Below are 17,693 nucleotides of genomic sequence, written 5' to 3' on the forward strand. Positions count from 1 at the left end.
ATTATAAAACCCAGGCTCGATCCCTTCTTTTGTGTTTATTTTGGTCATGTTCGGGTTATCGGGTTCAACCCAAAATTTTTACGCGTCGAAACCTCAAACTCGAACACTACTTGAGAAATATTCAAGTTAACCCTAATGTAGAGTTTTCGAGTCAAGTTTGAGTAATGTTGGCGTGTCAGGTCAATCTTCGTCACCCCTACTCACCTCTAAGGCGAAGTTACTGAACTAAACTTTAGATCTAGGTCTCGATTTTTGGTCATTTTTGAAATGAACCTTCAATGCATGAGATTTTGACATAGGATGAACCTCTATGAACCTAGAGATCCTTCCAGACAAATTTGATCTTAGGTTGGAACGTTAGATCACTCTAAACAAGCAATTTTCTTCGAACTTGTTGTGTTCGTCTTTCTTTGGGGATAATGGTAATGAATGGATGTCGTCCATTTCCATGTACTTGGAACGGATATCAACGATTAAATCATACGAAAAACCGCAGAGATGAGCAGCATTCCACATCGAGGAACTAATGCGGTGGGGCAACTATTGGCTGGACAACTATGGAGCAATGTGTGGAAAGTAATGGTGGCAGTCATCCAAATTGCCAGACACAGGCTTGTTATTTAAGTAACTCTGATGTAACCGAATTAAATAAATATTACAAAATTATGGGAAACTTCTAAAATACATAATTAAATTAAATAAAAATCAGAAAAATAAAAGGAAAATGTCTAAGACTCAGTAGAACATAAAGAATTAAAGAAAAATAAAACCAAAGTAAGATGACTAATAATGAATTCTGAATTTAACTAAAATCATTAAATCATTAATAAATCACTAAAATCCAAATTTAACAACAGTTAGTTGAAATTTGGGACACTTTTAGTCTCTAAATATCACTAAAATCCAAATTTCTTATGAAATTTTCAATTAATTTGAAAGATAAATAAAATAAAAATAAAAAAAAAATCAATTTGAAATCAAATAAAATAATTAAAATAATGGACTCATGTGATAAAATGGTGATTTCACTCTTTGATTCATCAAAACCATTTTGAGAGCCTAAGGGTATATTTGTAAATTAACATTTTAGCACTTTAACACTTATTTTTTCCAAATTCAATTTAAGACACATAATTACATTTTGAAACTTAATTGATATGATCAATTAAATATATGGAATAAATTTATTCAATGAGATCTAAATTTGAATGGGTAAATTACATTGAAAGGTAAATTTATAATTACTTAAACTATGGAAAAATTACATTTCATAAACTCTTGACAACCATAATTGATGCAAATCAAGGTACAAATGATTGATCCAATGCTTAAAACATCTTAGGAGAATTTGGTAAAATCAACAAGTCAAATTACCAAATCTTCAATTCAAATCAAGTAAAGTTGAATAAATTACAAATTTACCCTAAAGGTTGATTTGGACATTTTGAAAACTTATGACTTGTTAAATTTTGATTGCAAAATATTAAGTTGCGGACAATTAAATTTCAGCAAAAATTAATTTTTATAGATGTAAGAGTAGGTATATTTGAAATTTGTATAGATGTAAGATTAGGTATATTTAATTGAAAAAAAAAAAAACCCATTAAGAAATTGAAGCTCACAAGGTAATTTACTTTGATATGGGTAGAGGCAACTACATATAACATTAATATGCCAAAATTTGTTTGATGAAAGTGGTCATTAGAAGCTATGTTTGAGCAAATTCTTGGTAAAACATAACTACAATAACTAAGAAAATGTCTTTAACACCACAACCATAGCAAGCTGATGAAGAGAAAAAATTAGAGAAGGGAAAGCAAACGATATATATATATATATATGAAAGCTTATATGAAGTGTCCAAATGGCCTTTAGACATTTTGGACACATAATATGTGGAAAGAATTTTAAATTTTATGAGGTGTTATATCAACTAAACTTAACAAATCGCTACATCAAATCATGAGATCTAACAAAATTTACAAGATAATATTTCATCATACTAAATGAGAGTCAAAAGTAAAGTTAAGTGAGTGATGCTTCAACAAATAAGATGACTCACCAAGCAAAAGCTATATTGAAGTTAGATCCACCCCAAGCAATTTCACATTCAATAAGTTGCAGAAGAATTGTTTCTTCACCAAAAAACTTGGACCACTACATATGCAAGGAACATCACATGAAATTTTTGCATTAGAAATAATATATTGTATTTCTAGAATGCTAACTTTAAGGGTGACTTCCAGCTATCCCTTTTATAACATTTTTCCTCACATTAAGCAGGACCTATAAGAAAGTATAATCAAAGACAATTTCATGAGGCATAAAGCCAAATTTGACTAATTCATAAAGACTGAAGTCATCTCCTAGAAGAGAGAGACCAAACGAGACAATTTCATTCAGCCATGCAAAGGGATGACTTTGACTTTCAATTATTAAATTTATTTGATAAACATGCCATCACAGCAAGTTGGACCCTTCTTGCCACCAACCATTTTTTTCTCAACAAATAGCTTTAAGTGATAGCCTGCTTACTCAAATCATTAAAACAAAGAATAGTCATTCCTTCTTTTTTATTTCACTTAGTGAATGGGTGGTATGGTTCTACTAAATTATTTCAAGATGAATTCGATGAAATAAAGTAGAGAAAGAGAGCAATCCAATAAAAATATTGAGTAAGGCATCCAAAGGGGACGCTTGTTTGTAGGTGATAGCATGAAAAAGTCATAATTTTAGCTATTTGTGATATCATCAAAGAGATTAACAAAAAAAAAAGAAACTAAATGTACATGCAAATGTTAACAAGGTTGGGTTCAAATTATTTCAATGTAAGTCGATGAAAATCAAAGTCATTAAACCACCCCCTGACGCAGGGGCTCAGCATGAGGACCAACCGTTCTCAAGGAAGGAGTCTGCTGCCCCCTCCTTTCTCTTCCCTACTTTCTTTTTTCCTCTAATTTTTCCTTCCTTTTCTTCTTTTCTTATTTTACTTCCTAGCACTTTCCTATTTTAAAACATTTTCTAAAACTGAAATCTAATTTTTATTCTCTTTTTCCTAATTTTAATCCTTTCATAAAAGCCTAAAATCGTAATTTTATTCTCTTATCTTATTTAAAACCCTTCACAAAGTCTTAAGATCTTGATTTTATTTTTATTCTCCTTTCTTAATTTAAACATTTTCTAAATTGGATCAAGTCTTTTATAAATAGAAGTTGTTGTGTCTAGGGTTAGGTGCCTTGATTTTGAAATATGAATTCAGTTTTATCTAAGTGTTTTCCCTCTCGAGGGTTGTATCCGACGACGATGAAGGTGATCTGGCTGTAACCCCGTCCGAGGTGGTGATTATCTTCGCCATTCCGATCACTCCAAGATGTATCACAGTCTGCCGACATTCCAGCCACGCTCCAACACCGCCGACCACCTCCCTGCTAGCCAACAGCCAGTTGATTTCCTTGCTACTCCTCCCAAATTGCCGCCAAGCTCCACTGTAGCTTCCCTACAGGATTGTCGCAATCATGCTACCTTCCCAAACCATCATTGATCCCCCTGCAGCTTCACTGCAGATAGTTCGTAGTCCACCTGTTATCCTTCCTGGCGCCACTACTGCAGCCACCTGCAGAAGTTCATTGTCCACTTGCTGCCCTTCCAGACGCCTCCACTGTAAGCACCTTCATTTGCAACTCTCTGCTTCCCTTCCAACACCTTCTCCCGACATCGCTTCGGCTTTCACCGCAGCAGTCACTCCAACACTTTCTCTTTGAACTCCATCCTCGTCTAGCTTGTTGTGCCTTTATTTGGTAAGTCTTGTTTGGAATGTTTTGTTTTATGTTTTGATTTATGTGGTATTTTTTTTTCTTTAGAGTCATTGTTGTAACCATCATTTTAAGTTATTAATTTGTGTCTTGTATCGTTGTTTGAGTTAATTCTAGTATGCAGTCTTATCATTGACAGGGGTAGCAACAAGAATGTGACATCGACTTAGATGGTAGAGAAATTGAGACTCACGGCTTAGAGTAATTCTCGGCCATATTCACTGACGTGACTGAAGAAGAAAGATGGGGCCAACATCGACCAACAATGCCTAGTAGATTTTTCAATAGGGAGTCATTTGCGGGACCAGTTATGGCTTAATGTGGTCCCCATGGATGCCTGTCACCTTTTGCTAGGAAGTCTGTGGCAATTTAACCAGAAGACTAAGCACAATGGATTCAAAAGCACGTATTCCTTCACCATGGATGACAAACGCCTCATTCTACTCCCTTCGATAGCACCCGAGGAGACAGGAGTCCTTACAAGCAGAGTCGCGGGACCGGTTTTAGTGACATTCGATTCTCTACCACCATGGCCACCACCACACAAAAAATTTCAGTCCCAAGAGATCTGACTGAGATGGAGGTGCGTTCGCAAGTGCTTTGTGAAACAGTACAGTTAACAGTGAGATCCAGATGATGTCATGATTAAAGACAAGGGACTAGAAGCTTCGAAAGATGAGGTCAAAGCTCCCCCACAACCCCGGGAGGCTAACGCAGGGCTCGACATGAAGACTGACCAGTCTTCAAGGGAGGGGGCTGCCACCCCTCCTTCCTCTTCCCTCCTTTCCTTTTTCCTTCCTTTCCTTTTTTTCCTTCCTTCTCTTAATTTCTCATTTTCCTTCCTAGCACTTTCCAATTTCAAAACCTTTCCTAAAACTAAAATCAAATTTTTATTCTCCCTCTTCTAATTAAATCATTTCCTAAAAGCCTAAATCATAACTTTCATCTCTTCTCTTAATTTAAAGCCTTCCCAAAATATGATATCTTGAGTTTATGTTTATCCTTCTTTCTTAGTTTAAATATTTTCTAAATTGGGTCAAGTCTTTTATAAATAGGAGTTGGTGTGTCTAGGGTTAGGGGTCTTGATTTTGAAATCTGAATTCAATTTTATCCGAGTGTCTTCTATGTTGAGGGTTGTATCAGATGACGATGAATGTGCTCTGGCTGTAACCCCGTCCTAAGTGGTGATTATCTTCATCGTTCCGACTACTCCACGCTGTCCCACTATTCCAGCCACCCTCCAGCACCTCCCACCTCCCTGCCAGCCAACTGCCGGTCGATTCCTCTGTTGCTCCTCCCACATTCTTGTCAAGCTCCACTGCAGCTTCCCTGCAGGATAGTCGCAGTCCTGCTCCCCTCCCAGACCATCGCTGATCCTTTTGCAGCTTCACTGCAGACAGTTGTAGCCACATGCAGTGCACAATCCATTTGCTGCCCTTCCAGACGCCTTCACTACAGCCACCTTCATTCGCAGCTCCTGCTGCCCTTCCAGCACCTTCGCCCAAAATCACTTTGGCCTTCACTGCAATCGTCGCTCCAACATTATCTCTTAGAACTCTCTCCTCATCGAGCTTGTTGTGTTTTATTTGACAGTCTTTATTTATGATGTTTTGTTTTATATTTTGACCTATGTTGTGTCTTTCTTTTTCTTTTGAGTCATCGGTGTAATAGTTCTTTTAAGTTACTAATTCATGTCTTGAGTTATAGTTTGGGTTAACTCCAATATCACCCTCTTACTATACCATGTTCAAGATTAATCATCCATGACATCAAAATTAAATAAGATAGTTGCTAAGAACTCGTCTATGAGATATACTCAACCAAAGATCTTCGATGAAGCATCACAACTACAAACCCAAGTCACGTAATATACTCAACCGCAGTGGCAATCAAACCTAGTCGGCCAAACCCAGTGAGCACACCTAACTTGCCCACACAGCTAATCCCAATAATCTTTGATTTCACATGAATTTGCTGCACATTTTAAAATCATTATTTCCTATTTAATGTAATCAATTAGTTACTGGTAGTAATATTCAAATTTTTTCCTTGGATGCAATATTTTTAGACTTGTCTCGGGCCTCACCTATAAAACCATTTTCCAAAGGCAAGCCTATAGACGTTATCCAACTATTTTTCTCAATACCTAAACTACCTGATAAAATAGAGAGATCTTAGATCTTTGTCTCTCTGTTTCGCTCTCTATCGGTACAAATTAGGTGAATGAATCACTTAATTCTAATAAGATGAACCATATAAAAACAGCTGAAATATGGAAAGTAAAAGTTTCTTACACTGAAATGAATGCTGTAGTAAAAATTTGCCCAAATGCAGAACAAAGATATGCACTCACCCAGAAGAAAACCATACAGAATAGTTGACACAGATTAAAAAGAAAATCAATTAGAGATAAAGCAAGTTTCTGGAAATGATGATCCAACTTGCCTAAGCAAATCAAAATAAGTAGACATCATCATTTTTTTTAAATACCATACTGAAAGTTCTTAGGATCATATTAAAAACCATTTTCATTAAAACTGCATGCGTGTGTTTTCTCTCTATATATTGCTACCTTAAAACGCTAAAATAAAGGGGCAGAGAAAATACAGGAATTTACAAACGACATCAAGCATGAAAAACAACAATTTACGTACAAAATCCATTCTAGGATTCTGCTGTTGCCCCACCCTTCTCAAATTTTCCATCAGAGGATATATGACAGCCCTCAACTTTGCGAGCAACATCATTAACTAGCACGTTACTCTTACCAGAAACTTCAACAGCAGGCGAGGATTCATTATCATCAAAGGTGACAGGACCAGTCTGCCATATTCTAACGGTGCCATCCTCAGAACCTGATGCATAAGATTCACCACCGGGAGAGAAACGCACGCAATGGACAGGGCCATGATGGCCTTTGTTGCAACCTGCATCATCAAAAATAATAAATTTTGTATATAGAATACACTACTCATCATAACATAACAATAACATTACAACCTGGCAATCGAAATGCTCACCGATTTCTTCACCAGTGTGAAAATCAAAGATACGAACCCACATATCCTCTCCTCCAGCAACAAAAATGTTTCCAAACTTGGGTTCAAGGGAAGCGGATTCAACAGTGCATGGCATATTGTAGCTTTTCACGAGGCCAAAACTGAGCAGTAACATTAACATGGCTTTTTTTAGCATAGAAACAGGGTTTATAAGGAACAATTCGAAAGCAAGGGTAGCAAGAATGTACAAAGCTTACTGATTTGCATCCCAAAATTTGACAGTTGAACCGTCAGCGGTTGTAATGTAGCGACCATCTTGACTAACTTCGGCACTGGTAACAGGAGATTTTGTTTCCAGAATTTGGATGGTTTCTCCACTGCGTACATCCCACAATCTGCAGACAATATTTACAGAAGCAAAGTGAAAGAAGTCAAAAGCATGAATTTCACTGCAATAACAAATTAACTACTGTTTTGTGCATAATGTCAAACGTACAGTGAATCCGTTTTGTCCTAATACCCCAACCACTATTCCACCATGAGACATCACTTATGAATTGCCCCCATCATATCAAACTCAGGTTAGTTAAAAGAACCACCATACAGTCCCTAACTATAAGTGTTCTGGATGCAGACAGTAATGCAACTTAATTTATTAGCTTCCTAGGATAGATAACGAATGAAAATCTCATACTGTAAGTATCTGAACCTGAACTTTGTTTTATAGTATGGTAAAATTGAATGGAAAAGATAAATTTCTAATTTGCCTAAAAGTTCTAGAATACATCATAGTATCGGTTCAATGAAAAGCCTAATTGTTCCCAAGTTTCACCACCACTTACATGAAACCCTTGTTCACCACCCTCACTGGCCATCAATTGTGCCCATTTAGGCCATACCCCTAATATGGTATGATTACACTAGCAGTGATATTTCAATGGATTCATTGAAAGAAGAAAGATACAAAATTACTACGGAAGCGTGCAAGGCCCCAGTAGTATTTCTACATTTGAATTATATTTAGATTTGATTTAAAGGAACAATGTATCAATTAAAAGCTAAAGAAAAATGAAATAATTAGAAAGCATTTAAAGTTCATGCATTGACCGTGAAAGAGTTAAAATCAGAATCAAGACAAATCAATAGGAAGCACAAAAATTAACGCAAATGTGATACATAGAGGAGAGCTAAGGTTAAGAAGAATCCAATATTAGAAGAAAATTAGAGAGTAAAGAAGTCAAAAAAGCGAACTCTTCGAGAGGAAAGAGATGGGATTAAGTATAAAGCAACAATCATAAATTGCACTAGGTGAAGAATCCTAATAGGAACTTACACAGAAATTAGAGCAAAACAAAAAAGTTTACTTCACCAATACAAAACAGCACAACCCGAATACATAAAAGATAAACACCTACCCAAAGGTAGGTGATCTTTCCCAACCCCTAAGCCAAGATTCAATACAACAATCACACATGCATTACATAACCCTAACTTATTAAACCATATTTAACACCCACAAAAATAACTAAGAGAATACTAAATTGCCCATTTAGTCTTGCGCCTAAAATAAATCTTTAAATTATTTAGTGGGCTTGGCATGGTGAAAAATGTCGTAGGTGCTGGTCTAACAATACTCCAACAACAACGCCTTAATCCCACAATGTGGGGTCGGCTACATGAATCATTTTTCTCCATTACATCCTATTTAGTGTCATATTTTCATTGTTGGTCTAACAGTACTCACCCAAGAAAACACATTGTCCTCAATGGATAAGATAGAGAACTCCAATTGAATCAAGTTGCATGGCTCCCACTCATAAACTGCCTTGAGTCTAGCTCTCATGTCTGCACTTGATACCAATTTGATTGAAACTTCTGAAAAAATTAGGACAAAAATTAGTTTGCTTCACCAACACAAAACAACGCAACCCAAATGCATAAAAGATAAACACTTACAATTCGAGAGATAGGTGATCTCTCTCAAACCCTACATGCATAATATAACCCAAACTTCATAAACCATATTTATATCCTATAATAACAACGAATAAAATACAAATTTGCCCTTTTAACTTTGCGCCTAAAGAAAGTCTTCAGATTATTTGGCGGGCTAGATGTGGCAAAAAACGTCGTAGGTGTTGGTCTAAAGTTACTCCCCTTCTAAAAAGGCATATTTTCCTCAAGTTGTAAGAGAGATCTCCTGTTGGATCAAGTCATATGAATATAAATTGACTTGAGTCTGACACTCGTGTCAGCACTTGATACCAATTTAATAGGAACTTCAGCAAAAGTTAGGACAAAACAAAATAGTTCACTTCACCAACACAAAACAAATACATAAAGGATAAACACCTACAATTTGGAAGGTAGATGATCTCTCCCAAACCCCGACCGTATGATTCAAAACAACAATCACATATGCATAAGATAATCATAACCTATTAAACCATATTTATACCGCCCACAATAACTAACAAAAGACTAAATTGCCCTTTTAGCCTTGCGCTTAAAATAAGTCCTCAAATTATTTGACGGGCTCGGCGTGTCAATAGGTGTTGGTCTGACAAATCCCCAGAGGGCAAACCATAGGAAACTTCAATTCTAATATCATACAATGATTTAGTAAATATAAAAATGGAGCCCCTTCTATAGACTTATGACTCACAATACTTTGACTAAAATATATGAAGATTGATATGGTAGCAAAATATCCTTATAGCATATAAGAAAGTGTAAAAATATGTTTAAAAACTGAATGGACATGCATGCCAACAATTATGTGCGACTCTAGGGATGCAATTGGAGCTAGTCAATTACACTGCAGAGGTAGCAGATCCAAATAGAAGAGGAAGAAAGAAGTAAATCCATTCCAAAGAATGGAGATGAAGGAAAATAACATCACTGATTCAACTATCACCATAGAAGCCTTTCATTCATCCTCAAGTACATGAACAATTATGAAAAAATTTCAATAAGCACTTCCAGATTTTCATGCACTCAACTAAACTCGCTCAAGCCTAACAAATTGAAGTTAACTCTGTTTTTTTCTTAAATAGGGTTCATGATAGGATTGGGATAATCAAGTTGATAGAGCCAAGAATTGAGATTGCAGATGGAAGCTAATGATGGTGCATGCAATTGCAAAATCAGCAGTTCATAAGATAATCACAAGCAATACAAGATAGAAGGGTTCTATCTTGTATTGGGTTCATAAGAACCCAATTGAACAAATTTGAATTTGACTGGGTTCAATTTTTAAGGCGTCCCATAAAAATCTACACTAGTGCGAGGTCATGCGAAAAGCAAGTAAAACGACTCTATAAGAAGCCAACTGCAGTCAAGTCAACATAATGGCACCAAAAACTGGAGGCAGTTAAGCAGATATGGCAAGGACCTTTTGCATGGTACAAGATGTTGCATGATGCATAGTAGCAGAATTGAGTAGCATAAATAAAAAAGTGGGTTGCATGCAGCCAGCAATTGGCTTCAATAAATGGATGAAGGGAAGGAGCATGAAAAATGATAAAAGTCTAAGATGATGAATGGTCAGAGGTATAACACTAATGCAAGACAAGCTAAGAGACCCATCACCAAATCAACGATAAATATGCAAGATAACTAATATTTTTAATTTCTTTTCTTTCATGTAGGAAAATAAAAAGTTGGCAAATATATTAATTGGAGGGAATATTTTAAATTAAAACTTATATTTGAATAATATAAATTAGCGAAAATAAAAGATTAAAGAGAAGTAATAAAAAATTAATTAAATTTTAAATTAGAGTGGCATTATTCTTTTCCAAATAAGGTGAGAGTGTATCAGTGAATCTATGGACTAATTTAAAAGGGAGGATTGCATATTTCTCGATTAGTTTTCCTCGTTTTCTATAGAACCTCATGTACTATTGATTCACCCATTATATTAACAAAAAAAAATTTTAATCTCTTACAAAAACTTGTATCCAAAAGGAATTGTTGCTGCAAATTATTTGAATCAATTTACAAATTAATCAAAATTAAATTTCGTAAACCCTAGCATAATATTTTCTATTAATTCTTATTCTCTAACATCCCCACCACCTTTCTAAAGCCTAAACATACTTCTACCCTAAAAAAAAAATAGCCATACCCCTTCCACAAAGCTCTAACTTCTGAAGCCCATCTATTATCCACATGAAAATCTCATAACCATTTTACCATACATCAATTGATCTAAAAGCCCTAATATGGAGACCATCCATTTTCCATCAAAGAAAACCTAGCCACCCTCTACAAGAAAATTTCAAGAAGAGATTTATCCAATAATGCTCCACTAGTCAACTTCCCACTGAAAAAATCAATATAAATTTCTTCCTTTATATTTTGATGAACATTTTATTAAGTATAAGATAGATCACTACCGGAGGGTGAATTTTGTTAAACTCAATAAATCTATTGAGATAATGTGTCAACCAAAAAAAAGAGAAGTGATAGAAGAGAACTTAGGCAAGAGAAAATGAAATAACCGCAGATAAATACACACTGCCCAAAACACAATGATAAGAAGCATCAAACCCAACTCCACACTCTAAGGCAAGGTAGCATGTTAGTAATTGGTCACTTCAACACTTTTAAAGTCTTCATTACTATAACCCATTGCTTGACAATAATTGGCAGTTTGCCAACAAGTTTGCCATTGAACTTATATCTGACATAAGAAAATAGTTAAGTAACACGATCCTCAGTCCTTAAAAGATGCCTTTCATGTTGCTATCTTAATGGAAAAACATTGGAGATGCTCAAAAACTTAAAACCCAAATTCATCTACCCCTTCTATTTCTAAACCTACTCCTAGTTCACCCATTAATAAATCCACTAAAACCACATTAGAGAATAATAATAATAATGCAAAAGATGATATTTCTCACAACTTTAACAAAAAGGGAGACATGAAACACCAATATAAAAACAACTAATGTACCAAGAAAAGGATGAATCTGATGACCTGAAATTGAAAATAAAAAATGAACACTTTTTAAGGAACAGAGAAAGAAATTTGTAAGTCATGAGGTGTTTAGCTATAGCCAAAATTAAATATAAGTATTAAAAGGAAGGAAAATACATTTACTATGATTGCCATGTGCAAGGAAAAAAAGTAGGTTAATTACAGATAAAAAGAGTGCCATGAACATAATTTTCTACCCACACCCTAAACAGAGCCAACTTGACAGCTAAACCGCATCCCAATCATTCTAATTTGGATGGGTTAATCATAACTCATTTCTCGAGAGTTCTAGATACATAATTTCATTGAAAGAAAGCAAAGAGTTATGAGAATAACATTTGATTTTATGTCTACTAAAATATAAAGAAAAATTTTTAATATGCAACTCAAACAAGTTTTCTACCTACTGCTCTCCGCACAGCTACCATAGATTTACTACCCACCATCCTTCACATCTATATTATAATGCCTATCATCATCCACAATGCAACACCTACCATTCAAGTGCAATTATTGCAACCAAAAGCAATGAAGTTTCATCTCTTTCAATGACATTTCAACCTGCTGATGGCATTGATGATGATTTGGGGTATTCTATTATGCTCATCCTGTACCAGGGATATGTGAAATCGCTGAAGGCAGAAAGATCAAGCGCCAAAGCTAAGAAGGAACAGCTTGCAACAAGTGGAAGAAACAAGAAACAAGAAACAATTTCTTCAAACAGAGAAGGGCGCTTCTCCCCATCAAGAATCAAAAAAGAAGCTAGAGAGACTTGAAAAGGCTAATGAAGGTTACTTTTTCTGCTAATTGTTTGTGCTTCTCAAGAATATAAATAGCTATGCACTAGCAGTAGTAATAAATCCAGATGATGAGTCTTTTTGTGTACTAACGCTTGTATGCAACTCTCACGCAGAAGTCAGTCCTAAAAAAAAAAAGAAAAAGATTGTGCAGAGAGGTGTTGAACAAGGCTCACGAAAAATTCTATGAAGGTGAAGATGAGGTACTTCAAAAAATTGTCAATGAAAGAGCACCGATCAACATTTGAAGAAGATTAGAATCCTTGTATCTCGTTAACCCTATGACCAATCATTTGTGTCTCAAGAAAAAATTATATACATTACAAATAAAGGACTCCAAACCCTTGAATATGTATATATATGATTTTAATAGAATAACTATTGATTTGAAAAGCATATGTGTGAGAATTGATAATGATCAATAAGCAATTATTTTCTTAAATTCATTACCAAGAGAAAAGAATTTATTGGCAATGTCAAAAGTAAAGATTTTTCAAAAGATATTCAGAGAAAAGCTAAATCTAATCAAGATAATGCAACTAAAAGCTATACATGCAATGGAAACTTCTAATACAGGAGCCAAAATCCACAAACCAACCAAGATTCAATTCAAAAGCTGAACAAAATGCTTTAATATTTTTGTAAAGAAGGGCATTTCAGTAAGCAATGCAAACAAAGAAAAAAAAGGGGCGGGGGGAAGAGATACTGTGATAGTGCAGAAAGCCTTTGATAGTGCCAAGGTTTTTTCAATCTCAAATCAAATTTAATCAAGTAATCTATACTATACAGAATCTTCTCACCATATGTTCCTAAATAATAGTTTAAATCTCTTAATGAAAAAGGTGGAAAATCTAGATTGGAAACAACAAGGCATGAAAAATCCAAGGTAAAAGAGCCATCCAACTCAAACTCCACAATGGCATGGAAAGATTAATCAAGAAATTTACTTGACATTCGAAGAAATTTAATTTCCCATGTAAATTAGACTGCAGTGGATATATTTTTAAATATGATGGTGGAAGCATAAAAATGTGCGAAGGCTTTTTGATCATCATGAAAGGCACTAATATGAAATAAGCATATACATTAAAAAGTAAACCAGTGATTGGGAGCAAGGTCAACATGTTCTATAATCTTTTTAATGAAACTGAGTAGTGCAACCAATGATTAGGGCTTATAAGCTTAAGAAGACAATAAGAATTATATGGAAAAAAAAATAAAATAGAAGCCTATAGGTTTGAACATTTTATGAACATTGTGTGGCAGCAAAATCCATTAGATTGAAGTTTGCCACTTCAGAACAAAAATTTTAAAAACATTTAGAATATGTGCACTTAGAACTTCTGATTCAAAGTGAATCACTTGGGAGAACAAGCTATTTGTCAATTGTTTATAAATATTCAAGAAAATTATGATTGCAATACTTTAAATGAAAAAAAAATTGTAACCTTTAGAAAATTCAAAAAATGGAATTCTGATTGAGCCCCAAACATTAAAAAAAAATCAAGACTCGAAGAACTCACAACACCTCAAACTTTGCTCAAATAATTCAAAAAGTATTGCAAAGAGCAGTATGACACAGCTTAGCAAAATGGACTAGTTCAATGCTACAAAATGTTAAAAATCTAAAAGCTAAGGTACATATTAAATAATGTACATTTACCAAAAAGAATTTGTATAAAAGCATAATATAGCTGCCTATTTAATTAATTGATATCATTCGTCAAAGATTAAGTTCAAGAACTAATAATATAAGTGGAGTGGACAAATAAAAAACTAAAAACTTGAGGAATTTGGTTCATTTCCTAAACTAAAATTAGGAAAGACAAATTAGAACTAAAATCTTTCAAAAATATTTCACTAGATATCCTAAGAATGTAAAAGAGAGCAAGTTATGGAGTTTGGAACTAAAGTCATCATAAAAGGTTTACTAGCAAATATATTACATTTAATGAACAATAATTGCCAAATTTACTAACAACATTATGGCACAGAGAAAACCTATTAAAGAGAAAAAAATTACAACTAGCGGTGAAACAACAAAAGAATCTTGAAATTCTTGTAAGCAATGTTAAAAAAAACAACTAAGACAAAACAGCACGAGTCTAGATGACGAGGAGTTCAGAAAATGCAAAGAACATTTTGTTTAGTAGAAACAAGACATATTGTATGATTCAAGCACAACAAACTACAAGTAAAAAAAATATCAAATTTCATGCATATTTGATGATTTTCTATTATGTGATAATCTAGCTTCCTATAAAAAACCAAGGAAAGTGTAAAAAAAATGGAAACATACCATGAAGGAAGAGATCATCTCCCTAAAAAAGAATAAAACTTGAGAGTACGTAGACAAGCCAAGAAACGAGATTATCAGCAACAAATGGTAGTACAAGAATAATGGAATTCTTAAAGTAGAAGAGCTAATATTCAAAGCTAATTTTTTAGCAAGGTTTATAGTAGCATAGATTATGTTGAAAATTTATCTTCAGTTGTAAGGCATACATCGAAAAGTGTTGTTCTTGTCATCACAACTCGACATGCATATTGAGCAAAATATGCTAAAACAAATTCTTGCATAGATAATCAGAGGGAACTATCTACATAAGTGTTAAGAATTTGTTAGAATTGAAGCAGAAAGCCAAGTATATTTGTTCAAAAGATCGGTGTGTAAGTTGAAACTATCTTCAAGAGTGGTATAATAGATTTGTTATGCATTATCTTTATTTATTACAATTATGATTCATGTATATATCTAAAATTTGAAGAAGTCAGTAAGGGTGTAAATGAGCCAAACATGAGTGAGTTCAGATATTCGTGTTCGGCTCGTTTGAAATTTTTTTTGTTCAAAATGAGCTCATATTCGAAATAGCTCGTAAATAGCCAACTTCATGTTTGGCTCAATTAAATTCAAATTTAAATTTGTTCAATTTAGCTCGTGTTTGGCTCAATTTTAAGCTACACTCAAGTTTAGATATTGTATTCATTTCAGCTCATTTGACTCAAAAATAAATTTTTATTTTAAAATAAATGAAAACATTTAAAATAAATGAAAACTGACTTTTTTTTTTCATTTTCACATTTAAATAGGACTCCTCATGGGAATTCTTCCTCATATAGGTGATGTCGGACAAAAAACTTGTGCGGCAGAACAGGCAACCCACGGAACTCCTAGGCAATTTATATAAATACCACCCAATTTATATACTTACATATATGAGAAGAAAAGACAAGCTAGTAGGCGGCAAGCAAATTCATTGGACGAAAGGGCATTTTCATATATTCCGCCCAACTCTTATGTATTTGCATGTATAAGTATTGTAGGGGCATTTATACCACCCAAATTATATTTATTACATATTTAACAGCAATAGCCATATTTTTTTATATAGTTATACCACCCAAATAATTTTTTAAATAATAAAATTTAAAATTTTCGAATACATATACAAAATTAATATAAAAAGATACAAATCAAATATTATTTTATAATTAATTAGAACCAAAACAAGCCGAATGTTTATAAATCGAGCTCAAAAAAATTATTTGTGTTCGGCATGTTTGTTTAACGAACGAATCGAACACGAGCTATTTAACGAACTGAATCTGAGTTGCTCATGAACAACGAGCTTTCTTGACAATCCTAAACATCAGTAGCACTATCATTACTTTATGTTTAATTTATTTACTCACGAACTCTAGCTCAAAAAAAATCACAAGATTGAAAAGACTTTGTTCAAGGTGCGATTTGAAATTAACTTAAAGGAGTGTTTGGAAATTAACTTAAGGGGTTGCCTCCTAGATTTAAGTTAAGTAGGATTTACAAATTCTATTAAATCCGGATTTAGTAAATCTAGTGAGGCTAAATCCAAATTTGTGTTTGGTATTATTTCAGTTAAATTCAATTGAATCCGTAATTAATGTTTAGCATTTTCTTTCACGATTTAACACAAACGAAGAAGAAGAAGAAGAAGAAGAAGAAGAAGATGGAAGAGGGGTCTCTTGTGCGACGATGTGGTTTGGGGAAGAGAACTTCTCTCATGCGATGAGGTCTGGGGAACAGACCTTCTCTGGTGCGACGAGGAAGAAGGAACATAGACCTTCTCTTGAAGATGTTGTGCGATGAGGTGGACGGATGAGAAATCACCCGTGCGACGAGCATCAAGAAAGGGGCGAGGCAGACATTTGTAATCTTTTAAATCCATCTCCCAGATGGATTTAATAAATCTAGGATTAACGTTACAGCGCTCGAAAAATTGGATTTAGGTCGACGGAAGGATTTAGCGATATTAAAATTACGTTTGGTGGATTTAAGTTAAATCTGGATGGTAATCCCATTTAAAAAGGCTACCAAACCGCCTTAGTCTTTCCAAGAAAATTCTCTGAATGAAGATGATGAAAAATAATAAAAGACAATGAATGGTCGTAATAGAGTACATACATACAAAAAATTACGAACAAACAAAGGTTTAAGAAGACAAAATAAGAAACACATGTATTTTGCCTAATCAAGGTCATATGCCTTAAAAGCATATTTTAGGCAAAATTGTTGAACTAAAAATGATAAATTAATAAAATTAGAGATAGTCCATCAGTATATCATATACTATTAAAATATTAGCTAGGATCATTATAATAAATCATAAAATGACAAGACAATAAAATAAAGGTCTATTTGGGATCAATTTCTGTTTTTTATTTTTATTTTGGTTTTTAGTCTTTTTTCTTTTACTTTCTGTTTTTAAAAATTGTGTTTGATGTTATGATTTAAATAATTTTAAAAATATATATATAAAACATGTCGGGTTAGGTATTTTTATTTTATTTAAAGAAAAAACTTTTACTTTTTATAAAATGGTTGGGTCCACGTGCACTCTATAATTAAGTTTTGTCACTCATAACGTATACGACGCCTTTCTTGCTCAACCCAGCACAAAACATTACCTGTGGGTAGGTGGGCGAGCGGGCGGCGTGCAGCAACGGGCGGCGTGCAGCAACAGGCGGGCGGCGTGCAGTGGGCTGGTGGGACCATCTGTGGAGAGCACCTAGCGAAGGCGACTGATGGTGGGCTGTGAAGAAGAGTGGGGGCGAGCACCCGAGG

The 17,693-nt window shown here is 34.2% G+C and overlaps 1 protein-coding gene across 2 annotated transcripts in view; it reads right to left on the reverse strand.

Annotated features, from left to right (window-relative positions):
- Positions 1–6,310: 6,310 nt before the first annotated feature.
- Positions 6,311–17,693, reverse strand: part of LOC110029468 (serine-threonine kinase receptor-associated protein-like) — a 44,590-nt gene continuing 33,207 nt past the window's right edge. The window contains exons 5-7 of one of the 2 annotated variants that reach the window (XM_020731770.1): positions 7,069–7,206; positions 6,833–6,972; positions 6,311–6,739 (exon numbers count right to left, since the gene is read on the reverse strand). In XM_020731770.1, the coding sequence (XP_020587429.1) occupies positions 6,477–6,739; positions 6,833–6,972; positions 7,069–7,206 (541 nt within the window). In that variant the 3' untranslated portion in view covers positions 6,311–6,476. Of the gene's footprint in view, positions 6,740–6,812; positions 6,973–7,068; positions 7,207–17,693 lie in introns of both variants that reach the window. The other variant, XM_020731771.1, reaches the window with a different exon arrangement.

This window comes from Phalaenopsis equestris, unplaced genomic scaffold, assembly GCF_001263595.1.
Source record: "Phalaenopsis equestris unplaced genomic scaffold, ASM126359v1 Scaffold000574, whole genome shotgun sequence".
In the NCBI taxonomy this organism is placed as follows: domain Eukaryota; kingdom Viridiplantae; phylum Streptophyta; class Magnoliopsida; order Asparagales; family Orchidaceae; genus Phalaenopsis; species Phalaenopsis equestris.